The sequence below is a fragment of the Gobius niger genome, assembly GCF_951799975.1.
Source record: "Gobius niger genome assembly, chromosome: 4".
NCBI classification, from domain to species: Eukaryota; Metazoa; Chordata; class Actinopteri; order Gobiiformes; family Gobiidae; genus Gobius; species Gobius niger.
In genome coordinates, this window is record NC_136855.1 from 26321683 (window position 1) to 26349644 (window position 27962).

Here is a 27962-nt window from a genome sequence, read left to right on the forward strand (position 1 = left end):
TTGATGGATGAGTGATGGGTACCACCAGTTCTTATTTTGTATGCAGATGGGGAAAAAATACAGTTGAAATAAAGATATGAGGACATTAAGTCACTTCAAATACTATTTTAAAATGTTATATAGTATTATGGCAATTGTTTTTGTTCTTGTAGGTATTTTGAACAATGTATGGACTTGATTGGCATTATAGATTAGAAAAGGAAGATTTTCTTCTTTGGGGTATAATTAATGGCTATTCCTTTTCTAGACAACTTTCTTCCTAAGCATTAAGTTGGTACTTGTTCTGGTATAGTCATGGTTTTGGCCCAGTTGAGGTTTTTCTTCTTTACACCAGATTTAGTTATGAAACAGAAGTGGTTTTGGCTTATTTATCATTTATTGTTGGTTTAGCAATAAGGTCTTAGTCCTGGATTTGCTTTGACTTAGGTTTGTGTCAGACAAGATTCAAGGCAATTTCACTTTGCACAATATTGTCTAAGGTAATCATTTGAGTGATTTGTCACTGTAACCATTAATAGAGATACGTAGACATGAGCGGGGAAGGACAGAAAAATAAATATATGTATATAAGTTCAAGTGCAAAGTGCAAAGGTTGATTATTTCCAAGTTTTACAGGGTCGGGCCCCTGCCTGCTCTTTGGCCTATGTTATCTATTCAGTTGCACAAACTCTAAGAAAAGTCCACATCCAGTTTGAAAGGCCACTCTGTAATAAGCCTTTTGCTCGGAGGCCAAGGCTTTTTTTTATTTTTCAATTTTAACACATACAACCAGGTAATAGATTTTTGCTTTGTTCATTACACAATTTCTTACATTCACATGCAATTACAATACAATTAATGTTTAAAATTAAACAATATAATGAATGCCTATCTATTTCGCACCACTTCTATAACTTCTATATCTGTTTGTTTCTTCCAGCTCACAGTCTTAAGATGTTTTGGACGATCCTGATCCTCTGCGTGCTCCTCCCATGTGTCGCTGATGGTGGAAAAGTGTTGGTTTTTCCAATGGATGGGAGCCACTGGGTGAACATGAAGATTCTCATTGACCAACTACATTCTAGAGGCCATGAGATTACTGTTGTTCGCTCCAGTGACAGTTGGTACATCAAGGAAAACTCTCCATTGTACTCTTCACTCACAGTGGACTGGCCCTCTGGATTTGATGAGGATCTTATATCTAATTTTGTGTCTAGGCTGATGGAAATCCAACGGCAGGGAAAGTCTGCCTGGATGCGTTTCACTCTGGAACTTGAGCAATCACAGAAAGCGACAGAGATACATAGAAAATGCAGTCAAATGATTGAAGGCCTAATGGAAGATGAAAACATAATGAAGATCATTCGTGATACAAATTTTGATCTTGTTCTGACGGATCCTGTCATTCCAACTGGGGTTATTATGGCGCACTATCTGGGTCTACCGCTTGTCTTTAATGTCAGGTGGGCCAGTTTTGGTGAAGGACATTTTTCATTTGCACCTTCTCCTCTATCTTATATACCATTGACAGGGACTATGTTCTCGGACAAAATGAGCTTCTTTCAACGGGTCATAAATGTGTTGGTGTATGGAATGGCATACCTTCAAATTTCAAATTATGTTGGAGCAGAGTATCAGGGTGTAATCACCAAATATGTTGGCCCAGATGAAGATTATTATTCTATCTTTCTAGCCGCTGACATCTGGCTCATGAGAGTGGACTTTGTGTTTGAGTTTCCGCGTCCTACAATGCCTAATGTTGTCTATATGGGAGGATTCCAATGTAAACCTTCTAAGCCTCTCCCTCCACATCTAGAGGACTTTGTACAGAGTTCCGGAGAACATGGAGTTATAATAATGTCGCTTGGGACTTTGATTGGATCTCTTCCTCATGACCTTACCGAGGAGATAGCTGCAGCATTTGCCAAATTACCACAGAAAGTGATCTGGAGGTACACAGGCGACAGGCCATCTATGCTGGGAAACAACACTTTACTTGTTGAATGGATGCCTCAGAATGATCTCCTTGGTCACCCAAAGACTCAAGTCTTTGTAGCTCATGGAGGAACAAACGGTGTCCAGGAGGCTATCTATCACGGAGTCCCCATTTTGGGCTTGCCTCTGGTATTTGATCAGCCAGATAATCTCTTCCGAATTGAGGAAAGGAAAGCAGGAAAGGTAATAGATATTTTCACAATTAATAGGAATACATTTTATACAAGTCTTCAAGAAGTCTTGTATGAGCCATCCTACAGAAATAACATGCAAAGATTGTCCAAGCTGCACAGAGACCAACCCATAAACCCACTGGACAATGCCATCTTCTGGATAGAGTTTGTTATAAGAAACAAAGGAGCAGCACACCTTAAATCAGAATCGTACAAAATGTCATGGTATTCTTACCACTCTGTAGACGTTATCCTCTTTTTAGGTGGAGTTTTGCTTTTTATGTTGCTTGTTCTAGTGGCCATTTTTCAATATATACGCAAAATAATGTGTGCAAAATTTGTGCACAAATTAAAAACCAAAGTAAATTAACTTATTATGAAATAATACTGTTCTGTTTGTTTTATAAAATAAAATGTACACTTGAGACATCAAATGAACAATGCATTGAGTTGCCTTGTGCCTTGTGTTCCACCCCCCCCCACCCACCCCGGATGGGAGTCAGATGTACCCAGTAGCCTGGGTGAGTGTGTGAATGGTTCAAGGTGGTTGGAGGGGCTGATGGCGCAAATTGCCATCCTCGCTTTCATCAGTAACTGTGGATAAATATGTAGGAGTTTGGGGAGTGAATAAAAAGATGCATGAAATTGTAAAGTAATTGTAATTTCTTTACAGGAAGACATAATTGAAATTTTAGCAGTAATAAATAATTTCTTTAATTAAAAAACAAACAAAAAACATTATAGATATGATTTACAATATAGAATTGTTACTTTGTGCAGTCTCGTACAAAGCAACAGTTGTAACAACAAAAACATGTTTAACTTGTGCTAGAACGAGCAAAGTTCAAAGTTGATGGCGTAAACAGAGTATGCCTCTATCTATTTTATTATGAAATATGTGTGATCTTTATACGCAAATGATATATCTTATTATGTAATTCCCTCATAGAATTAACAGAGCTAAAATTATGATTATATGAAAAGAGAAAAAATGTATCAATAAAATATCAAATGAAACAGAGAGGTTCATGACTTCACATAACATGAGCCAAAAATGGAAATTAAAACACATGAAGTCATGAAAGTGTATTTTCAAAAGATTCTGACCACTTTTCAAGACTGTCTTAAATTCAACACAAGTTAACAATTTTCTTAACGGCACTGTATGAGCTGCTGAGCAGAATACACTTATGTCCATACATCAAAGTAACAATTAACTGTTACTTATGAGAGAAGCAAAGTTAAAAAAAAAACAAAAAAACAAAAATAATACAGCATGATGTAACATTGAACAAATCTAAAGAATGCACACTGAAAAATGGCTAGTTGGTGTAATCTGATGTTCCAGGAAAATCTTTGTTTTTTGGTTTGTTTGAACATTGGATTCACAAATTACCAATCCCAAAAATGCATTTGTTAGAGGTCTTTCTGATTTATCACTGGTAGTACAATCCCACACACTGACCCTTACTTTCACCAAAGGCCACGTAGTAACATTAATACAAAAAGACAAAATTATGATGCTATTTCATGGATTGTTCACCACTTAAAAGAAACCAAACCAAACAGTACACTGCTACATTAATTATGATATAACATTCCTCGTAATTTCCTCATGTTCAATGGCTTAAACATGGCTTTTCAACACATACTGTACTGATCGAGAGCCTGAGCAAAATGAACATCGAACAATGAACACTGCAATCAGACTATGACTGATTGTCAAGAAAGAAACAAAGGGGGAAAAAGAGCAAAGATTGGCCCAACATACAGAACCCAATGGTGCAAAATAAGGTCACTGATGATGAGATGATCTTGGACAGAAAAATGGGAATAAAAATTGAAATGTTTCAGTGACATCACTGGCTCCAGATATTCAGATGGTGAATGACAGGGGCAATGGCACTTGGTGGTAGCATAAGACATTAAAAAGTCTATATTTACAAAGTCTTGATGGGGAATGCACAACAGTACTGGATTTTTCTCACGATGTTCTGGTGCGCACAGAGCTCATCCGTAACACAGTGACCTCTGCAACATCTGCAGCATCCTGCAACTCCACTTCTTGCTGGCAGCTTTCTCGTATTACATGCACTACGAGACCCACACAGATGAAAATAAGGAGAACTATGCCTATGACCTAAAAGACAAGAAAACACACAGCTCAGAGCAACATTACCTTAGCTTAAACACAAGGAAAAAGCCTCTTAACAAAAGTTTTCAAAACAGTGTGTTGTCTCACCTGAGAAAAAACAAAAAGCTGTTGCGAGCGGACCATCAGTTCTTGTATGGTTACCTCTCCCTCACTTATTGGCTCACACCATTTCTGTGGAGCAGCTTTGTCTACTATTACAAATCTGCCCTCCCAGTCTGTCATAGCGCAAGCAAAGTACTGGCCGTCGAGAAACAACAGAATGAGCCACACGATCGCAGGAACAAAACTGGAAAGGGACACGGTTTTCTGGCACCACGTGTCACACCTGCATCCTTGAATGATCAGCATCAGGGTGAAGGCCATGACAGCAGGGATGATGAAGAAGGCGGATGAAAACACTCCGTTCCATGTAGGGTTGCAAGGACACTCAAACTCTAGCTCCACCAGCTTCTCTAGTCCCATTAGGATAAAGCCAAAAGCCACATTTGACACCAGCGGACTGTTACTAAGTTCATTTTTCAGCCTGGTAAGCCATTGTTGTCTACTTTCCATACTAGATTGACCGAGAAATGAGGACAGTCGTTGTAAAAAGCCCAAAAGAGGGTCCAGCGTTGTGAACACATTGGCAACAGCTAAGTGATGCGTACATAACTCATCCAGGGGTAAGTTTTCCCCTCGGGCCAAATGCCACACTTCCACTCTGATTGGTTTCGAACAAAAGAGGGAGTGCCGTACGGTCTGACCTTTCTGCAGCCCATTGGCCTGCACAGTGTTTCAGGTGGGGTTATATTTGAAATGTGGACAAACTAGAGAAAGATCTGCAGAGTAGAGGGAAGTTTGTTCTGAAGGTTAGCTTGTATTGACCTTTTATGCAAATGTGTTGGGGGAACACACAGTTGATTCACACTGGTTTCAAAGAGAGTACGGCTGAGTCTATGGACAAAAAGGAAGGCAAGCAAAATAAATCAGAACACTGCTAATTCTCTATCTTAAAAATAAAACATATTTGAAGGAATATGAAAAAAACAGCTTGATGATTTTTATTTTATTGGTTGAACAGACAATACAACAATTCTGCAACAAATTGAGAAAAATAATATTTTTCTGTATGATGCCACTTATCCGAAGAAAAAATCAAATCTTTCATAATGTATAATTTACTGTTTGATCGACTCATCTGTATAATTACATAAAGTATCGACCCTTCGGTTCAATAACAACATGTTTTTGAAGTTTTCTGCTTTCATTTTCTCCAACACAACTCATTACACAATACTAAACACAGATGGCAGGTTTTTGTTTTGTTTTGTATCTTCTTTTGAATTGGGACTGTGCACATTAATCAACATGTGTTTTTTCAACATGTAAATGTGCCGGAGTTAGCCATATAGGCTTATTTTCATCCGTAGTCCCATGGCAGGTTGATGTCATGACAGATAAGACAAACAACAGGCACAAACATACAGCACAAACACCATCACAGAGACATAAAAAGACAGTGAATTGTGAATGACAACATTACATATGTAAAAAATAGGTAAAAAGGTGAAGTTACTGTTTTGAATTGGAAAAGAAGGAAACTTGGGACTTATTGTAATGAAGAGGTCATACTTTAATTAGAGATATAGAATAGGCTATTGACACCTTTACATTTTTTTTTAAATTTATTTAGCCAGGAAAGTCCCACTGAGATTAAGAATCTAACTTCCAGGGGAGTCCTGGCCCCTACAGTGAAACCTATTGTAGATATTTTTTAGTGGGGGGGACAACCGGCTAAACAACAACAACAAAAAGCCGAACAAGGCATCATTTCCAAACATTTCTAATGTGTAAACTGTACTCACACGTGGTCACTTGAGGGCGCCCACGTTTCAGCGCCCACACGGAAGATAGAGCGGATTACAGGAGGCCATGTTGAACTTTCAAGGGGATGTGGATGTGGTAGGCTACATACGGAACGCAGCGCACCCGGGCCACTGATGTGATGACATAATTTATAAATGACCTCACAAGCGCTCAAGAGCATCATCATAATCTCCCCATAAACCCTCACATGGGTTTAGGCACAAGGGGGTGGTAAAAGCTTGTCAAGTTTTAAATGCCAATAACATATTAAGTTTGCAGCTTAGCATGCAAATATGATTTGATTTCAGCCAATGCCTGTGTGCGTAAAACAAGGCACCAAAAATAAGGACAAAAACAGATGCACCTGTCACATTCAAAACAACCAGAAAACAAAGATGACAACACGAGTGGTAGCTATTTAACGCAAATAGTGCCGTAATGACTGTACTGGGTTGTGTGCCGCGGTCATGAGCGCATAGGGCAGGCGCAGCTCGTCGATGCTGCCGTCGGTATCCTACCAGCATCTGCTCCTCTTTTTTGCTCTCAAAAATAGCCCGATGCTGATAACAGCCTCATGTTAGAGCTACATCACTTCCCGTCGAGACAAATGTGTGCGCTACTTTCATTTTAATCAGGGACCAGTGGCCGGAGGTGGAGGCTCAAATGCGCATCGTTCTGCGCATCTTTGAATCTGTAGAACTGCACTGTGGACAATCTCTCTGACATCCGAGGACCTTTCTCCTCCGCTATCCGACGAGCCCTCCGCCTATGGCTGGACATAGGCATCCGTGAGCTTCCCTTGAACCCCACCGGGAGGACTTTTACATAGGGGCTATTTTATAAACATATCCCTATTTTTTTGAAACAACCCAGTAATATGCTGGGCCCATTTCTCTAGATCAATACACGATCTTGCCTCCCTTATTCGTCCGAGCGACACTGGTGCACAGCAAGTCCTGGCGATGCGTTGGAACACACAGATGCTGGCCCTGGTCCTTGTGGTCAGCCTGATGCTGCCATTCGTCTCGGCGCAAAATGGTAAGCTTTAAACCAAGAGATATGGTTCGTTCATAGCATGCTTCGCTTTCAGGTAAAGTGACTGACTTGTGTTGACCGCGGAGTCCAGGCTCTTTGCAGATAAGAATTGACTTCCCAACATTTAGTTTAAAATGTTATACTGTTGCGTATCTTTGCATTTGACTCTGCAGTGTCAATGTTTTAATGGGGCAATATCTACAAAATAGTGATTGTATGACTATTCACTCCTAACCGTCATTATGCACCATTGACGTTATTATTTCATGCTACTACTTTGACGGTCTCATAGTTTAGTTTTGGGTGCAGCTTGGGTGTGAGTGGTGTGTTTGTTTTGGCGAGGCAACAGAGCATGCAAGGCAAGAACAACCTGCTCCACTCCTGAGGCAGATGAACTAGCCTTGTATTAACACCATTCCACTCAGCCAGTGCTAAATGCTCCACTCATCCTGCCCTCCACACAGTTGTATAGCCCAGACTCCTGTTTGATTGACACACTACCTCCCCGTAATAGCCTACTACACCACGCATCGCTCAAGCCCTGCAGATATCGACACACACAACGATGCTGTGTCGTGGTCTTGTTTTAGGTGTGATTTTATTCTTCTCTGACCAAATGTTCCCTCATTCAACACATTTTGTCTTTCTCTCCCCATTTTGCATGTTAGCTGTCAAGAGAAGTAGCCTATGATTCAGAGCTGGATCCAATTCTTACAATCAATGTTTATTCACATTATGAACCATTGTTGCACCCATTCTACAATAAATAAAAAAATAAATAAAATAGATGAATAATATAATATAATACAACAAATATTCAAATGTCAAGTCATTGGAAAAAATATACTTCTTTTTTGCTCTTGTTTGTTCACTAATTCAAAGATTGGTGGTTCGATCTCTACAGGGCTTGAGTTGCCATTGTGTTCTTAGGCAAGACACCACACCAGTCTTGTCTCCAGTGCAGTGTTCACTGGTGTGTGAACGAGTGAGCGCTAATGAGAGACAGTGAACTTATGTGTTTGCATAATGTGTCCCCTGAACATGAAGTGTCCCAACAAAATCAAATAATAAAAAAGGGAATTGATTCCAAAAGGCCCTGCAGTTAACGAATGAAAAGGACTGGTGTAAACCTATGGTAATTGGACTTTTCTGGTAATTTTGTAACTGTAGAGCCATGGGGAAATATCAATATAAATAATATTGTGATCCCCCCCCTCATATTGATCAATCTCAATTTTTGATTACATTTTCTCATAATACCCATTAAAACAGGTAATGTGATTCATCAACTTAAAGGGGTTAGAAGCAAGTTGGTCATTTTATACTCACTACTGCCACCTCAGGTCTTACGCGTAACTGCAGCTTCTATATTAAGCACGTGCATGATGGCACTTCGGACCGAATTAACAACTTTTTGAGTGACAGTGCAGGATTTTAGAGGCAGTTGTGGGGAATAAGTCTGAGCTCATTCTACACATTAGGACATGGCTGGAACATGTAGGGGGAGGAAAATACTTAATTTTAACATTTTTAAACTCCGTATAGTCCCTTTAAACATACATTCTATACAAACTTCAGCTCAAACTAAAACAAATACTTTCCTCCAGGATCATTTAACACACATCTTCTATTGTCTCGTCCAAAATCCAAAACTAGATGCTATTTCTGCCAAAGAAATGGCTGTGAACTTGAAGATCATTAAGTCCCATGGCGATGATTGAGATTGACCAATGTAAAGATTGTGATTTCGATTCAATTTTGATTCATTACCCAGCCATTACTTTCGCTTCTTTATGTCTTTGAAGTTCTTACAATGTTTTGCTCATCGCCATCTGGTCTCAGATTATGCTCGCTGAAAAATTCCAATCAGCTTTAAATTCTTTTGAAATGCTCCAGCACAGGCACTACAAACACGTGAGGATGCATGAATTTTCACTTCACAACCACAAGAGTAATAGGTAGTGGGAAACAAACCATCTTTTCATAAAACACTGCCACACAACAGCTTGCCAAAATGCCAAAACTCTTCTCTCGTTTTCTCAAGTATAGTTTGTGTTAATTATCCATAATGCTTTATATGTTATTTAACGCTATGTAAGTTGAGACCATTTACCATTAATGCAAAACACATAATTCATTGTAAGTTAGAACTTCATGGGTGCTCACACAATCACATTTTTCCTGTAATATTACAGCTGGGAGAGTGTGAGGGGAATAGTAATTATAAGTGTGTGAGATGTAATCACTGTCATAGGAAGCAGTAGAGCACTTGATGCTCTCCTGTCCTATAGTTATAGACCTTCCACTTTAAAAGGCAGCAGAGAGAACTGCGACCTAACTTGCGACATAACCATGCACTGTGGCTCGATTCTATTTTTACCAACGAGACAGCGCCTCGAGAACTGTGGCTTTAAGGTCCTTTTGTGAAAGTGAATGCATTAACTCCTAATGGATGGCCTCCTGTGCTCAGTGACTGTCCCTGGATTCACACAATGACTGTCATTATTTTGATTTCAAGCCAAAAAAAATTGACTTCTTTTCCAATGGAAGATTTCTAAAGTGGCTGAGGTGAAAGGGTTTTTTCTCCCCACACATCTTATTCCTTCAGCAATAATCTGTATTGTGAAGTCTTTTGTCGTTTGTTAAAAACTGTCTATGTACATTTTTCTTACTGTTGCCTGCCACTGACTGTCAGATCTTGCCAAAGACTATTTAAAAATAGTAAAGTTACTTGCACTTCAGAGTGACATATAAAATGGTGTCCAATCCCACTTTACTGTTTACTCATTGGAGGTACTGTACATTTGTGATTCTGGAAATGGCTCTAGGACTCGAGCCAGTTATTACACTGAGTCATGGTTGCACACTGTGAAATCAGATATATGGACCTCATTGATTGGACAGGGACCTCACATACACTGTTGCTTAAGGACAGCTGTAAGGAAAGCACTTTTAATGAGGATGTGTTCCACCCAGGTTTTTGCTGAGAGTGCATGTCACAGGCTCAGTCTATCACACAGTTGGGAGATTTTCTGAGTCCTCTCTTACTGAGTGCTGTGTTGAAATAACTTGGGAGGATTGACGTTACACACTGATGCTCATAGAGTTAACTTTTTTACATTTTGCTTCTGCATTTTACGTTTCTTCACCATTTACTTATCACAAGTTCCTCTATAGGCATGTGGGTCAACATAGATATAAATAATGAAGTGAATAGTAGTGCATGCATTCAAATGAGAGGTTTCTTATATAATTTCTCGAGAAAGAAGGCCAGAAACTTGTGTGTCCCATGGCTGGATAAAATGAAATGTTGACAGTTCTAATTCTATTGTCTTGTAGTGTAGTGTTAATTTTGTTGACTAATGTGTTGTCATTGTTATTGTCAATCCGATAAGTTAGCTGACTTTAAGAACTAGACTATGACTAAATCTAATATTTTTGTCAACAAGTATATTGGAAAATACTTGAACAACTGGGAACTTGACCTAATTAAAATAGATTAAAAAACAAAACAAGATCCTAATGAAACTTATTTAAATTCTTCCTTATCAATCTATCTATCTACAGTAACAGCGGATTCAATAAAAGATAATGATATGATTTAATCATAACTGAAAGTATAGATTAAATAAATGCCTGGAGCCTTCTTTTTTCACTTGTGTACTATTTGCCCCACCCAGATTCTGATGATTGCCAGCTCTCCAGTAACCTGCAGTGATCTGGTGAGCGCTCGTACAGTACGTACTTTTATAGGTTCAGCATCCTAAGAACAAGTCTGGTCCTTTGTACGTTTGCTAAAAAGGCCCTGGAGCCATGTAAGTTCAAGAATCGTACACATCACACAGCGACTTTGCCTCAGATAGTAGAGCGGGTCGCTTTGAAAGGCAAGGAACAGTCAAATGTGTCCTTGAGCAAGATACTTCCGCCACCTTGCCTGTGTGAGGGAATGAAATGAATATTGGTGGTCAGAGGAGCCAGTGGCGCAGATTGGCAGTCTCGCTTGGGCAGCTGTGATTATAATTAGCTTACCACCACCGAGTATGAAATGAATATTGCTGCCAACAGTGTAGCGCTTTGAAAAACCTGTCAGCTCACGCTTGTGCAGTGCTTAGTATCATCATTATTATTACTGTATATTTTAAATATCAATGTAGAGTTGAAACAATCCTTCAAATTAATCATGAATAATTACTCCGCAATATGCCTAACAAGTAATTTTGCAGATGATTAGTCACTATCTGAAGTATACAAACTGTTAAATAATGCGGTTAGCAAAGAGGTTTTATTTGCAAAGACAGAGCAGAGTTAATCCAAACAGTTCAAGAAAACTTGTACATGCTCCTGTTTACCATAGGATAATGTACTAGCTAAACTACACTAACTAAATCGAACTGACCTTGTCACTCCTACTGTTTGGAACATACCCTAGACCAGGGGTCACCAATGTGGTGCCCGCGGGCACCCAGGGGCCCTTTGGGGCATGTCCAGTAGCCCTTGGGACTTTTTCTAAAGTGTAAAACACTTCATTTTCTTGAATCTAATTCTTAAAATTACAGTTATTTTGGTTCTTGTGACTCGTTTAAAATAAGTTTAAAATAAAGCTATTTTAATATAATATGGGGTCAATATCCTATAAGTGAACAGTGTACGTTTAAGTCTTTAGGATTTGTTTTTAAATGGTAGCCCTCGAACAACTTAATGCTCTTAAAGTAGCCCTCAGCTGAAATAAGGTTGGTGACCCCTGCCCTAGACAAATCGCTTTTCATTTAAAGCCACACTCTGTACAATTTTACACAATAAAATTGAAAGACAAGCATTTATTTTACGACTGATATTTTCATAATACCTCATAAATGTACAAACAAATATGTGCTTTTGCTGTGAGCGGCTCCTCAGACGTGACTGTAACTTTACCGGGAGAGGGTACGTCTCCAGCTCGTCTCCATGGAGATGTTGACTAAAGTCAGCAGAATTGCAGATTTGGGTTAGGTTCTCATCAAATCCATTCTTTGATTACCCGCTGCAGTAATAGCATTTTCTGTGTCATTAGGAGCATGTTTAGTACTGATGGCAACAATATAGTCCAAAATGTAACGCAGTGGGCCTTTAACCTCAAGGGATTAAAAAGCATTTTAATCAGTCTGTATGTGCAGAATAAAAAAAATAAAAAAATGCAATTTGACCAATGTGGCACTGATACCTTATTACAGTATAAATATATACAAGTCTAAAATGCTTATCAAAAGTCAATAGAGAGAGTCTGTTTTCCATCGATTTAAAGTTTTAGAAAGCTGTAAGGAGTTACTGGCAATATCATATGTTCACAGCTGTGTGCAAAAATACGAGAGATGTATATAATGATATAATTACATGCTAATTCTGAAGGACAGCTGACATGCCGTAATTACTCACAGCTACTGTCTGCCATACAGAATAACATATGACTAATGCTAATTTGGGACATACTCACAATCTAGGCTTAAGCCCTTGACAAAACCCGAAGACCAAGGAAAGATATAGAAGTGTTTTAATTTTGCTCAGGAGGACTGAACCTTAAATTAATGGAGAGCATCAAAATATATGTAAAGATAAGAAACAGAAGTTGGAGACATTTACGTGGCCAATTAATGTTTCCAAGAAGAAGGGGTTAATGTTGTAAAGAAGAAGACTTCCAAAAAGGCATCCACTTGAAATGATGACCACTTTTGTACAATTCTGTTGCCATTTAATTCACAAATGTTCTCAATGTGATTTAGACCAGGGAAACCTGCAAGTTGGCCAAGTATTCAGACCCAGTCATCACCACACAGACATTAGCCTCGAGTCAAGAGAATCCCATTGCAATGTCTCTACAGCCAGGCGCTGCTACTGTAAACACCCCGCACAACCTGAAGTTCTATTGTTCTATTAAAAGACATAACTTCCCAGCTCACACAAAATCCCCTCTGTTGTCTCCTTGTCATTCTGTTCAAGATGTGTGGAAAGTCCAAACAGCCAAGGGGGGAAACTAGGCCTTCAAAAATTTATTTTGTGGCTGTTTTTTTTTCTTTCTGTTTAGTGGTTTGGGGTTGCAGGTAGCAGCTGTGAGCATCAATGTGGCTTGAGGATTGTCCTGAGTCTTCACGGCTTAGCACAGGCCAGGGTTTGGGTGCTTCATTACTACAGCTCAAAAAACCCTAGCATTCTCAAGTTTTTAGCCATTGGCTTTAAAACAGCAGTGGATCTGAGACGGTACTGTATTTTATTGATGATAGTATTAGTACATGGTTGTGATCTCCTCAACCAGCATGGCATGACCTTAATAATTTTATTAAAATCTCTATTATCTCTATTATTTGTATATGTAAAAAAAGACCTGCACATATACACATAACATATAAGCAAATGAGTGACCTCAGAGATGTTTTGTACTTGCTGTTCTGTCTATAGGACCGTTGCAGGTTGTGGGCAGTCAAGATTCTGACTCACTGCAAGGCTGCATGGTCTGGTATAGTGGTGGCGGTAGTAGTGGTGATGATTGTGTGGCATGTCAGACCGCAGGGGAGTTTGCTTCTGCCTACATCAGTGAGAGTATGTAGGTTGTAATAGCTGCCACTTCTGTACAGCTGCATGACGGAGCTGTCACACTAAACTATAGGGTTGTATAGCAATATTATGTAAGTGTCAAGTAATGGGACAGCAATAAAGAAAACTACTTACATGGAGGTCACTATCTGTGAAAACTGACTGTAAATATTTACTCTGGAGTCAAGACGCTGTTAAAACAATTTACTTGTAATTATTTCAGGAAAGGCGCCAGGGGCAAAATTCAAAAGAATGAATAACTATTTAGAGTAGATAACCAATGTGAGAAAAGAGCATTGTGAAAGGTCCAGCTCTGGATGTCTGGTTGCTTGTATTTTTTCCAAAAAGACTTACACAATTATTGGCAACGTTTATGATTTTTGATTTGTGTAAAGAATGCAGTCTGTTCGTATTTTTTTTACTATACACATCCTGTTTGAGCAGCTCTCTAGTTTGTTTTGTTGGCCATGTGTCATCTGTCATTTGTTTGCTGTGTTTTTTTCTCATTCAAATCCTTTTCTAAAGTTTAATTTTGCTTTAGACATGAAAAGCCAGTAGCGTGCATTTATTGACAGAGGCGATTGTGTCCTGCTGCCCAACATGTCAATTACTCCTTTTCTTTATCTTTAAAATAATGTGTCGATTGTGTACTGTCTTGGGTACACCCCTTAGGATGATGTGGAGAGCTTGATAGGCCCAGATGTTTGGAAAGAAAGGAAGCAAATGATAATTACGCACCATACCTCCCGGCATTGTGCATGGGAGCATCTAATGTACTAAGACACATCTCAAGCAGGGTAGCAGCTTTCTAGTGTTAAATTCTCTTTACAGTTTTAATTTGCTACTTCTAATTCATTTTCATATGGCTCTGAGTCATAAACTGGTGTTTGGGAACAGACTTGTTACCATGGTACTGACTGCATATTCTTGCATTGTTCAGAATGTGAAACTCGCTTGGCAAGTCGGACTGTAGTGTGCTCCTTCGGCGCATAATAGCTTGCATTATGCACCGAAGGAGCATGTTGCATTCTTGATCCATGATGGGTGCAGTCTTTTTTTGGCTTCTTTTAATGTCCAATACGAACCAATAGAGACTGGGATTGTGTCATTACTGCACATTCAATTCAATTAGTTTCAAGGGGGAAAATAAGTAATTTTGAAAATGGATGAGGAGAAAAAGGTCACTTTCAGGAATGTATTCTTGTTGTCACGTGGTTCAGACTGGTTTCAGACTTTAGAAGGTTGCTGTAGCTTAGCAAATTTAATCTATCAATTTACATAGCAATTATGCACAAAAAGCATCCACTTCCACAACTGCTAGCTAAATGAACACAACATGTTTGTATTTTATAAATGGCAATGATGCACTGCATTGAACAGTACCGCTACACTGTTTGTGCCTGATGGTGTGCATGTTTTGAAAGTAGCATTATGATTATATGTGAGCTGTTCCCTGAAGTTTATATGCATTTGGTCCAATGGTCTCATAAATCCATTCACGTGTCATTACTTTGAGCCAGAGAGATGGGGAGCTTGTGTGTTTAGACTCATCCCACAGCTGAACACTCAGGAGACCACAGGCTTTTTGTTCCCATTTCCTCTCCAACATTCCAGGGCAGTGTTTTTGTGATTTATGGACGGGCGTGTGGTTTACAGCAGACAGAATGCAGGGGCAGTACAGAATGGCGTGTGTGGTGCAGGTGATATGTCATTAGATGGGGTTCATTAAGGCTGGCGGTGGATAACTACTGATGTGAAACAGGGCATGAATCAGGCTGAGACGTCACATTATATGGAGTAGTATGGATTCCTTCTTCTTATTGATTCTGGGGCAGATTAGAAGGTGTTCTTGAGCCACATGCCAATAGAAGCTGCTTGTTGATAACTACATACAGTAAGAGCGCTAGTGTAAGGAAGCTGGTAACTGTATTCTGCTTTTTGATTATACTGCCATCAGTTATGTATTTCAAATGCTCTTCAACTACAGCTTATCCCAAATTAAAGCTGGTTGACCTAATTTCAAAACGGCCCCCGCTGATATGGATAAAAAGAGATTACATTCAAACGGGCATGCTATAGTGCCATCTACTTTCTTTACGACTACTATAAAATGGTTGTACTATGAATTTTGTCTTGTCTTGTGTACACAGCAACAAACTTTCAACTGGTAATAAAGAATTTAATATAATTTATCGTTTTTAAGTCTTCTCTCTCTTCTTCTGTTCCACGTACAAACAAAGCATTAAGCAACCTGTGTGACAGAGTTGATTTGATGGTCAAGGATGTAAGGTTTTTGTAATGTCAGTGAAAACGCAAGAATCATTTCACACATACTCCGGCATTTAAAGGTGCAAGAGAAAAAGCCGTTATGTTGAAACACAAAAAGGTTAGATCACAATAAGGACACACACTTCTACGGGAGCTTTAGTTGACTGTGACTTCCACTGACAGTTGCTTGGCCTCGACTTGCATGACCTGAAACCTTGACATTAAAAAGGGTTAGATTTGAGCTGTCATTAACTTTTTCCCCCTTTCACTGATTTGTGCTTTGGGATTGCCTTTAATCATCACCTTTCTCTTGTATATTCTAACTTCACTTCTTTTCTTTCTCCATTCCCTGGCCTTTTTTTTCCACACCTCCTTCCTTCCCTTTCTTTTCCTTCTTCAGCTGGTTTTGAGAAATCGCCAATGTCCGAGACAAAGCTTACTGGGGACGCCTTTGAGCTGTACTGCAGTGTGGTCGGTAATCCAACACCGGAGATCCAGTGGTGGTACGCCGAAATCAACCGTGCAGACTCCTTCAAGCAGTTATGGGATGGAGCTAGGAAGCGCCGGGTGTCCATTAATACAGCATATGGGGCCAACGGGGTCAGCGTGCTAGGGATCACACGACTGACGCTGGAGGATTCTGGGACCTACGAGTGTCGAGCGAGCAACGACCCCAGGCGGAATGACCTGCGACAAAACCCCGCCATCACGTGGATCCGTGCCCAGGCCACGATTTCAGTGCTACAGAGTGAGTGGTCAATGTGCTCTTGGGCTCCTGCATGTGAATGTCCACTCCAAGTGCAAGGCTGTGGCCTCACCTCAGCTTTTCTGAAACCGGTTAACAAACAGTCACATCTTTCTGCACTTTTCTCACTATCTCACACTTGATGCTTTGCTTCATCTGTCTTATTTAATATTCGATTAGTCTGATCATATTTCTGTGTATTGTTCCCTGACTGATTTGTGAATCCCCAAACATTCGGTTGTGTCTTTAGTGGAATGGCTTTTGTTTACTTCAAAGCACTGCCAGATAAATGCAAAGGAAGGCTTGTGACTCTTTGAAGTAATGCTGCGTTTGATTTGGTTTTACAGCAGAGTGCCAATGGCATAGTCACAAGAGCGAGTGAAAGAAATACAATTCCTCCAGCAAAATATTGAACATTGATAATGACATTCTATTCTTAACCTTCTGCTGAATGCATGCCCACTTTCGGGAAAACTAATTCCAATGAGGCCCAACAGTATCATTATGAAATAAAATTCTGTTCTGTTCTAATATAGGTAATAATTTATTCAGAACAATCTGTAATTAAGTTCATGTTTAAGTTCATTAGAGAAAAAAAACATCCTGTTTATGATATCACAACATTATACAGTTATAAAATTAGGTGGTGTGCAGCTGAGGATTGGAGGAGGTAACTATGGTAACTGTCAAAATGCATACGGATAGTTTATGGTTAACATCTCTGTAATGGCTGGACCTATCTACATGAAGCAAAAACTGCCACAGATAAAATCAAATTATTATATCATAAAAATGCTCAGAAGAGGTGACAATATTCAAAAACATGAGCTTGATGCAGGTCAGTAAAAAGGACTATCATAACACAGTATAAATATGGCAGGTTTGTGGATCCATTCTCTGCAAATAATGATCAGGTTCAACATTTGTACATTGTGCTTTGCGATTTCTTTAAAAAAAATGTCTAGAGATACTGCATATTGGCACCTGTCCACCAACTAAGAGTATGACATCATCCAATATAAGAACATGAACGCAACCTTGACAGGAAGGTTTATATTTTTTCATAAAGCAATTTAAAATATTCTGATATTCCAGAAAACTTAAGTTATGTGTTTAGAAATGTGTTGCTCCTGTTTAATGACACAGCTGCCTGTGCAAATGTTTTAGTCAAAATTATTTTAGTTATATATTACAAGTGCAATTAAGCCTAAGCCTATGGTTTGATGTGATCTCATTTATCGTGTCTTGTCACTTATAACAAAGATACTCTGCTTTGTTTCCAGATAAAGCAAAAAACAGATTCATTATAATTGTCAAGGTCACATTGTTTTGGTGCAAAGCAAGATCAAGCAGCAGATTGTGTTCCACTGAGTGTTGAATCTCTACATTTCTGTTTTGGTCTCAAATTTAGTGTTGTTAAAATTTAAACCAGTTGTACAGTGTCCTACAAATAACCTTCAATTTAAATTCTCAGGGAACCACAATCCGGTGTTAGCTAAATGCTAATTTATGTACCTCATGTTGTGTGTCTACGCATGTCTCAATGATACTATTAATAGTACATGCAGTCCTGTTTGGAGGAGGAGAGAGGACTGTGGCGGGTGGGGGGTAGCACTCCCTCGAGCACTTTTTAATGGCAGGAGAAGGTGTCCTGGTGCTAATAGAAGTCGGTTCTCTCGTCTGACTTGCTCCTTTTTGTCAGCTACTGTTTGTCCTGATCGTGGCCTTGCAGGAGCAGGCTGTAGTAGGATTATGATGCTGCTTTCAGCTCCTCCCCTCGGGGGCTCAGATGTTGCCATGGTTGGCCTGCCTAAAAGGAGGAGGAGGAGCATGAAGGAGGAAGTGTTCTGTTCTCTACTCACAACAGAGCAAAGGGCACTTCTCTCCAATGACATCGTCTGCTTCTGTTGAACGTCCTTGAGACATGCTCCTTCGCAAATATTTAAAAGCCACTGTGTTAATCAGTAAATAAGGCTTATTTCCTAAGGGTAGCAAATTGGCAAACTATATTAGTCATTCATAATATTTCAAAGTCATTTATTAAAGTAAAATATTAAAGGTCACCTCAGGCCATGTTCCTACAAAGGCAAGTGAAAAACAGCTGAAATTAAGATGGCCCTGAAAATATGGAGCGTTCATTCATTTTGAGTACTTTCTTAATAAAACTAAAGTTACTGAGCTATTTCAGTAATTATCATCATGTCCGTTTAAAATAAAGGACTTTTAGAGACCACCTTTATGAATAGTTTTAGAATGGTCTTTAGCAGAAGACTGTATGACTAAATAAGAAACAACCCTGGGGGTGCTTGAGCACTTAGCAGGAGGTACTTGGAATTATTACTTCAGATTAAACAAAAAAGAGAAACTGAAAAGAATTTCAATATCAATTTAAAAGGAAAGTTGTAATAATATTGGCAAGATCCTCGAAGTAGGTGAAGGTGAAACAGAATACTAGAGCATTATTTTTTAAAAGGAAGGCAATTTAAATGACACTTAAAGTTAAATAAAATAAAATGTTGCTTTATTTGGAACACACAGCATTACCTTTTAACTGATAAAGAGTGGTTTTAATTGATTTGGTCAAAACAACTTGCAACACCCTTGAGGTAGGGGGTACAAGGTGTACCACTGAACGGTCCAAGGAGTCAGCCAGACAAAAAATGTTGTGAACCAACTACTGTAGAGGATTACTAGCTCATGTACCCCTCAATCTTTACACTGTGGTATTGAAATTGGTACAGACTATCAAGGGTTCTTTTAGCATCAAAACAGAGTTCGGAATTTTAAAAGGTTACTAAAATTCGCAAATATGTTTGGAGGAGGACTTTGGGCAGAGGAGTAGGTTTTTTTTAAATCACAACACAATTCAACATCAGAACAAGTTGGGCACAACAACAGTACTGACCAAAACAGATCAAAGACGCGAGTGTGCCTGAACTACAGTATGCAAAAAGACCACATTGAACAAATACGGCACATATGAAGCTAAATGAATTAGGTTTAACATGTTCTAACACAGTGTTTTTATTTTACTAATTTAAACTGTGATTTATTATTTATCCAACAAGGTTTTCTGCATCATGTTTGTATTGCTTGTTGTGTGTGCTTTTGTCTTGACTTCATAGCCTTCCTCCCACACAGTTTATATAAAAACAGCTCACAGCCTACAGCTGCTAGTGGCTAAGAAAGAATTAGAGAGCTCTGATGCTGCTTCTGTAATATGCATTGACTGTTTCTGTTTTGCAGAACCAAAGATCAGTGCCTCTGATCAGATCATTTTGCCTCTGGATGGCTCGATCAAGCCAGTCATTCTGCAGTGTAACCTCACATCTGCCCATGCCCCTCACGAGGAAAGCTTCTGGATGAAAAATGGGAATGAGATCACCAATACAAGAACAGAGAACAGACAAACAACATACAGGTACAACACTCAGAGACACACTACAGGAAAGATGTAACACTGTACATAAAAAAAAATAAAAAAAATAAAGTATAGCTGAATGATGACCAAGCATAAAGCAGAAATGTGTGGTCTGCAGATTTTACCTGTCGTTCACAGAAGGCAAATCCAGTATATCTATCAAACACATGAGGTTTAGATATCGAAGTAGAATATTTTTAGTATATACTTTTATGACAATAGATTTTGCTTTCAAGGTGCTTTTCGCCTTCTGTTTTCTGCTGCCATATAGTGTAAGCACAAGGGCTCAGAAGTCACCCCTGTGGACATATCACACTCTCACTAGTACAAGATCAGACCAATTGGCCTTTTTCTTGTCACAGCACATCAACAATATTTGGATGATTTTAGCGAAAATGCCTGTGGTGAACAAAATTAAGAGCTACTGTTTGGTAACACGCTTTTATCTCTCATGAGTCCTTGAGGCACTGACAAATTACAATAGTTACCAGGTAAAAGTGCCCAGTTTAGTTGTATCACATTAAGGTCAATTATCTGTGGTATAATTAATCATTATGATTTAACCTCATTATATTATTTTTCTTCTCTTGCAGAATTGCTAAACCACGGGCAGATGATTCTGGTGAATATATGTGCGTTTACACATTTGACATGGCACCAAATGCTAATGCAACAATTGAAGTGAAAGGTAAGAGTTTTTTCAATTTCATTTCATCATCATTTTCAATTCATGTTTGAGAAAAATACCTCTGTCTGTGACTAATGCATCCAAATTACAATATAGCTTTGGCTTTCACTGTCATCTACTGAGATAACCATAAGAATAAAAGAGGTGCAGGATACACAGAAATGTAGATATGAACCGTGAAAGAAGTCCTTTAGACAAAACGGTTTGATTTGATCCCGTGAAGCAGTGATGACAGGAAGCTGTCCTGAGGCTGTTGTCACTCCCGGCTTTCAGTCAAACAAAATGGACAGGCGCTGCACATGTCCATGACTGCGCTCTGATCAGCAATATAAACACCACTATGAGAATGCAATTCATGTTTAAGTAAGGCAGTCCACACACAGAAAACCTAACCAAAAACAACTGTGTTGGTTTTATTCAAGCTGACAGTGAAGCCATCAACTTGAATAAGGAATCTTCTCTGAGAAAGGGCAAGTGAAACCCTGTTCAAGAGAAGCTTGCCTGTGTGCAGTGCTTAAGCCAATTTGCTATGGCATGGCTTTGGTGCATACTGAGCATGTCCTGCCTCTTCCTCCTTGGCTTGTATTAAGTGGTGCCTGATTGCATAATACGGGTGACATGAGTGTGTGTTTTGTTTTCACTGAATTGTGCAATGACAGAACTCTTACTTGTGTACCGCAGGACAGCCAGCCTACAGTGCTGGTTATTTTACCTCCATTCTGTTTTTTCTTTTCTTTTGTTTGTTGTCTAGAAATATTGACACAATGTTTCTAGTAAATCTTTTTTCTTTTTTTCAATTGACAAAGGCATGTTTTCATGTTTGTGTATAAACATGATCTTCAGGTGCTTGACATTGCTTGTGACTCAGGTAGCAAGCCCACTGCTAGGCGACTTGCATTGGGCTTCTGGCAGCAGTTCACTGAGATCCCTCGCCTACAGTGTCCTTGGCACACTCATCTTTGCAGGACTCAGCTCAGAGGCAACAGATGGAGGCTTCTGTGATGTTGTAGGATTAAGGCTCTGAAACCAGGCCCAGCCGTTTCTATGGCAGGAGTTTATTGTCTGCATTGCAATACTAAGCTGGGATACATATTTGGATTTTTTTCCCCCCAGTATTTGAAATTGACAGAATAGTGACCAAAACTACATTCCTACACATTCATAATTTTCATTCTTGGGTTTCTCTCATTGTAAAATTCCGTTTATTTATTTTTACAAAGGGACCTTAATCTTAGTCAGACAGTGTCATGCCTCTGACACATACAGGCAAACAACAACAGTGTATTGAGAGAAGAGACTTCATGCTCATGGAGCACTGCTGTCAGTCACATTAGGCAGCAAAGATAATAGACAAATGAGCTGGCCCACGCCCCTATCCCGGGAGCATGTGCCTGCTGCATAATTAGAGCAAGTGATGTCACCAAGGTGCCCAAACCCCTTTTGCAGCAGTTGAAAAGTCTCACTCTGGGCATCTTCAATAACCTGCTTAATTGCATTGGTTGAGTTATTATTATTATTGTGAAAACAGTGGAGCAGTGTCAGTGATAAGTTATAACTGTATAACATTATAGTTTTATTTACTTAGATTCTGAATCAGTGCCTTTTGACAAATAATACATCCATGTCCTTTGCAGGTTTACCCATGAAACAGAACTAATTTACAGATTTTTTCTTTGGTTCAAAGGCTCTTTTGTGGAAGTCATCGTGGGATTATTTTGAATAAAACCATCTGGGGCTTTAATTTCATTTCCATTCCTTTCTTCCATGACCTCATTATGAATTTTAATAAAATGCTTTATCTTTTCAAGAATGATATTCCCAGTAGCAAAGACTGAGTGGCAAAGGTACCAAGGCTTCTTAAATTAACAGTGTTTTTGTATTGACAGAGCCCAAATCAGTTTTATTAGCTGATTCAACTGTGCATGCCATCCGTTGTTCTGATGATTAAAAATCCATTTATTATTTTTGCCTGAAGTCCTTCTTGAGTAGCTGCTTTTTTTTGACTTCCTTTTTGCACAGGTTGCTGTTTTTGTATATAGTGCAATGGTTGGGTGGAATGACGCAGACTTTCACCTTTCACAATTCCATAGTGAAGTGAACCGACAGTAAATCTGGGAATCAAGTCATCAATGAACCATCTGTTCAACAAACAACTGACATGCCTCAGATTGCTATTCAATTAAAAAGTCATGTTGACTGATTAAATATTGCTCTACTTCATCAGCTAAACCTGATATTATTGGCCATAAGCGAAGTGAAAATAAGAAGGAGGGGGAAAACGCAACGCTATATTGCAAGTCTGTTGGCTACCCACATCCTGTCTGGACGTGGCACAAAGTGGATGGAACTTCAAATACAAACATGGTACGCAAATGCACTCGTAATGTCGGTATGACTAAAAAAAACACTCAAATTGCACATTTCTTTTGCAGGATATTGACAACTCAACGGGGCGCTTCTTCATCACAAACAGAGACAACTACACAGAGCTCTACATTCTCAACTTGGACATAGAAACAGACCCAGGAGTGTACGAATGCAACGCCACAAACGTGATTGGGACGACGGCCGAGACAACGATTCTCCGCGTGCGCAGTCATCTGGCACCGCTCTGGCCTTTCCTCGGCGTACTCGCAGAAATCCTAATTCTAGTAGTAATTATTGTTGTGTACGAAAAACGCAAGAGACCAGATGACATTATGGACGGTAAGACAATGTGATCTTTTAGTTTCTCATTTTTGTTCTTTTTAAGACTTAATAATACTGGGGTTAAAATACCAATATTTCAACCTTAGTATTGATTGTATTGTGTACTTTGCTCATTCTTTCCAAATGGCACCACTATCTAAATGGTTGGTAAGTGCAAGCCAATGCATGACAGTTAATTATTTAAATGTCAGTCGTTTTTTTTTTAACCTACAGTCCATCCTACTCTCTCTCCTTATGGGTCTTAAGCAACATTCTCCCTATACTACTAACCTTCCTTTGATAATCATTATATACGTATGACCAAAATAATGCATTTATTGCTTTGATTGCATTTTATCTTGCAATTGGATTAGGGATGAAACGAGCCTTCTCCTGTGGGTGGACTATAGGTGCAGGGCTTATACATTTCTGACTCGGATGTCCAAATACTGTATGTGCATGGTTGAGAAACCCCCATGATCTGCAGCACGTCACAGTCATATTTATTCACATCTTGTGTCAAAGCGCTATTTTTCTTTCCTTCAGCATTCAGACTGAAAGAATGTTGAGTTTACTACTGGCTATAGGCTAGGTTTTGATCTTAGCGCCTCCTCTAGGATGAATGCTCTACTCTTCCTCTAAAACGTTACTAATTTGTGTTCCCTCTTTTCTTTCCCCATCACTACTTATACACTTACCCTCAACTTCAATTCAAGTGGCTAACTGAGCACACTGCTCATTAAACATGTTACTAATCTGCAGAACCTGTCATTTACACAATACTATGCAAGCATCTTGATCTGCACAAACAAATCCCATGTCATTAATGTAATCTAAACAAAAGCTTTCAATCTGTTCTCTAAAACTGAAGATCACAATGGACCATGCAGATTAAGCGTTTTAAAATGTCTTAGCCCCACTTATCTGCAGTATTAGTATCTATCTGTAGATACACAGTTGAGGTAGAGGATAGTATTTCTCCTTTGATATTAAAAGACTGACGCTGAAATCAAAGTCTTCATGGTTAACATACAATCTTGTTGATACTACATATTAATTATACATTATACAGGCTCTATAAATTATATATTTTTGGACACCATAGGTATTAGCAGGTCTAAAAGTAACAGGGCACCATTTTTGAGAGATATGTTCTTACCTGAGCTTAGACAAGCTGATGTGTACCTGTCTGGTCTTTGTATGTGCGCTCAATCATGCAAAGAGACCAAAGATGTTTTTAGCATTTAGCCTCTCCCAGCATATTTTTATGGACCCAAACGGGGGTGAAGTTAGAAGCTACCAAGTTCTTCCAGTTTTTTCCTATTTGAATATGGTTACGTGATTAGTTACAAGTATAGATCCAAGTGTAATTACACAAAATTGAACATAGACGATTTTCTAGGCTAAAAAGGTACTACGGTGTAATACCTTAAAAGCACTTTGACTGTACTGCACGGACATCGAAGTGCTCCTAAGGTGTTATTACCCCGTACAATATAGTACCACTGTTATCCGCATAGAAAATTGACATGTTTAATTTTGTGTAACTACACTTAGATCGTGTAACTACTCACATTTAAATAGGGAAAACGTGGAAGACCTTGGTCGCTTCTAACTTCACCCCCGTTTGGGTCCATATAATATGCTGGAAGAGGCTAAATGCTAACAACATCTTTGTTTGTTTTTGCGTGACTGAGCGCACGCACAAATCCCAGACAGGTACGCATCAACTCGTCTAAGCTCAGGTAAGAACATCTCTGTATGGAAAAACAGTGGTCTATTCCTTTAAGACCTTACATAATCCATGTAAAACAGGTGACAGACATGAACTCACCCTTTTCTAACACAGAGAAGAGGGAGGCAAGTACTTTAAAAAGTCTACAAGACTGATATCCATTAGCAAAGCATTATTTGTAGCGGAAGCAAATTGAGCACTCAAAAGATCCGGACAACTCAGGTGAAGGTGTCTGGATTTCACTCTGAGGCGTTTTCAGTTCTTGACAATGAAATAGCCTGAATATGCAGGATTACTCAAGCATGCATTCTCAAACAAAAATACTCATGTATGAAAAGCTAGAGGTTGAAAATGAAAAAAATTAAATGGTTAATAAGTGTAGTACTGAAACAGAATAGTCTCTCTCCATGCCCCATAAAAAAAATAAAAATAAACTGCAGTTTTTTTAATATGAAATGTCATATGGTAAAACCTGAATTCATGTTAAGGAATGCTGCTTTTTCAAATTGCATGAATAATAAGTCACTGGCTGATTACACTATCTGTATGTTAAACCAACTGCTTTGTCACGCTTAAGGCTGTGTTTTTTTTAACTAACTTGTTACCAACACTGTTCACTGCCAGGCTGCATAACAATGTAACAATCAGATTAGTTTGGTTCCACTTACATGCTTTAATATGCTTTAATAGAATAGATAATAATAGAAGAATAGAATGATCTTTAATCGACCCGCACATTGATCTGAACACCCATTACATCAGATGATGTGCTGATTGCACATGATTTCATGTTGTGTATAATTCATTGTTGTGATGTATACTAATTCTTTTGTGTCTTTTCTCTCTTCTGCTTCAGATGATGAACCTGTAGGACCAATGTAAGTAAGCTGCAAATAGTAAAAGTGATGTAAAGTGATGTGATTGAAAATGAACTAGTAAAAGGGGTAGATATGCAAGAGAATGCCCTTCTCTCTGCTCCTTCTCATTCAAGAATAAAACACAATTTAACTGTTTTGTTTATTATTATGTGTCATCATAACAGCATTTGTATGTCACTTAAGAATAAAATAAATTATTAAAATGAAGTGAAAGCCCTAGCTGAATAATTTAAACACTAAGGGCAAGGGCTTTGTAGAAGTAACAATTTGCAAAACATTTTTCTTTCTCAGGAAAACTAATTCCACAAACAACCACAAGGACAAAAACATTCGCCAGAGGAATATGAAATGAGCAATATCATCAAGTAAGAAAGTGCCAACGGCTAAATGAGAACCTTATTTTAAGGATTATCCATAATGCTCTCTCTTGATTTTCACAGATCAGATGGCTAAGCTGCATATTTTGACTAAATGAAGGCATCAAAGGTGGAGTGCTGGCAGGAATGGAAAAAAGCATATCTGTTTGACTGTATGAGAAACAATATCAGCATAACACTGGCATCAAAGAGAACATAAATGGCTGTCTAAAGCATGCCTTATTCAGTCTTACATGGAGATTTCAGGATGAATAATAATGACTATATCCACCACAAAGGTGTACACATTTTTTAAATGTGCTGTTGATGTCTCCTTTATTGATTTCTTCATGTCCTCAAATGAGGTGATCCCTTTTGTATTACATATCATGTACAATGCATGCAAGGTAATTACGCAATAGGATACTCAGAATTGACATTTTCTGTTGTTATCCCTCGTGTCGCTTTTTGTTGGAAATGACCTATGTTTTTTATATATAGCAATTAGTTATATTCTAGAAATTTGTACAGCATATCATGAACATTCACTTCTGTTTGGATTTGTGAAGTCCAGGATATTTTTACTTTGAAGCAAGGGCTTCAATGACAAGCAGTATTTATTGAGTGATTACAAAAAACGACTGTATCTTTAACTATCAGCTAATCGAAATGATGTGTATTATTTCTATTTTCTTTCCAGAGTGAATTAGGTGTCTTGTATGTGTTGAGGTATGAGTGTTAAAATGATAGAGATTCTGTAAAAAAAATAATGTTTTTCTATTTCCCAATTTCATCAACAGATTTTTATTTGCCTCTCTTTAACTGTATAGCATGGCTACGATTCTATGCAATATGTATTCTTGAATAGATATATGGAGAGCAGTTTGTTTCACTCAGTGAAGCTTTAATATTGTGAGATCACTTGGAAGCTGGCATAGCAAAATTCACTGCTGTAGCTGCATGACTCCTTTTTAAATACATTATAAGTATGTTTGTTGCGGTGGAAATGGACCTGCGTACAGTTGAGAATTGAGGGACCAGATTATATAGCCAAGATTAACTATATGAGTGAAACAACTATTTTTTTCTGAATAAAAACATAAAAATTATAGATGTTTTCCCCCAGTCTTTCAGCCAAGAATTAGTAGCTATTATGTTCTTCTTTCACAATATATTGCAGTCAGTGAACAACAAAGCAAGAAGCATTTCACTGGAACCAACAGGCACTGCCTACACAAATATGTGAAATGGTCATGCTGACTTGACCTTACTTTTTAAGTTGTTAAATTCTTCACTGTTGCACCAATGCCTTCAGCTCTCCCTCCATCTTCTCCACAAAAGCATGGAAGCTAGGATCCAACAGGAAAACACGTAGAATGGGCTCAAATTCAGTGTGTGCCAAGTCACTATGGTGGTACACTTCAGGCAGGGTTATTG

The 27962-nt window shown here is 38.7% G+C and overlaps 3 protein-coding genes across 4 annotated transcripts; 2 read left to right on the plus strand and 1 right to left on the minus strand.

The window, feature by feature from the left end:
- Positions 1–919: 919 nt before the first annotated feature.
- LOC306962357 (UDP-glucuronosyltransferase 2A1-like) lies at positions 920–2517 on the plus strand (the record flags this gene model as incomplete). The annotated part of the gene is made up of 1 exon (XM_079555476.1): positions 920–2517. Exon 1 carries the CDS (start codon positions 934–936, stop codon positions 2515–2517), a length of 1584 nt encoding a protein of 527 aa, XP_079411602.1. The 5' UTR covers positions 920–933.
- Positions 2518–3936: 1419 nt separating this feature from the next.
- On the minus strand, positions 3937–5172 carry LOC306962286 (calcium homeostasis modulator protein 6). Its single transcript, XM_079555395.1, has 2 exons — positions 4390–5172; positions 3937–4287 (listed from the first exon to the last, which is right to left on the minus strand). The coding sequence occupies exons 1-2, from the start codon at positions 4852–4854 to the stop codon at positions 4132–4134; spliced, it is 621 nt and encodes a 206-aa protein (XP_079411521.1). The 5' UTR covers positions 4855–5172; the 3' UTR covers positions 3937–4131.
- A 1415-nt stretch (positions 5173–6587) lies between these two features.
- Positions 6588–27631, plus strand: nptnb (neuroplastin b). Of its 2 annotated transcripts, XM_079555352.1 has the most exons (10): positions 6588–7185; positions 16415–16762; positions 20006–20180; positions 20774–20868; positions 21291–21338; positions 23093–23232; positions 23301–23574; positions 26148–26169; positions 26461–26534; positions 26610–27631. In XM_079555352.1, exons 1-9 carry the CDS (start codon positions 7110–7112, stop codon positions 26519–26521), a joined length of 1239 nt encoding a protein of 412 aa, XP_079411478.1. In that variant the 5' UTR covers positions 6588–7109; the 3' UTR covers positions 26522–26534; positions 26610–27631. The 2 variants fall into 2 exon arrangements, with proteins under 2 accessions (XP_079411478.1, XP_079411479.1); XM_079555353.1 differs by lacking the exon at positions 21291–21338 and having other exon boundaries at positions 6592–7185.
- The last annotated feature ends 331 nt before the right edge of the window (positions 27632–27962 follow it).

Excerpts from the sequence above, each read along its gene's own strand:
- LOC306962286 (XM_079555395.1), bottom strand. The coding sequence starts at position 4,854 with ATGGAAAGTAGACAACAATGGCTTACCAGGCTGAAAAATGAACTTAGT. Across the intron at positions 4,288-4,389 it reads AGCTTTTTGTTTTTTCTCAG|GTCATAGGCATAGTTCTCCT; the intron begins GTGAGACAACAC and ends CTTGTCTTTTAG.
- nptnb (XM_079555352.1), top strand. The coding sequence starts at position 7,110 with ATGCGTTGGAACACACAGATGCTGGCCCTGGTCCTTGTGGTCAGCCTG. Across the intron at positions 20,869-21,290 it reads TGCAACAATTGAAGTGAAAG|CTGACAGTGAAGCCATCAAC; the intron begins GTAAGAGTTTTT and ends GTTTTATTCAAG. Across the intron at positions 23,575-26,147 it reads ACCAGATGACATTATGGACG|ATGATGAACCTGTAGGACCA; the intron begins GTAAGACAATGT and ends CTTCTGCTTCAG.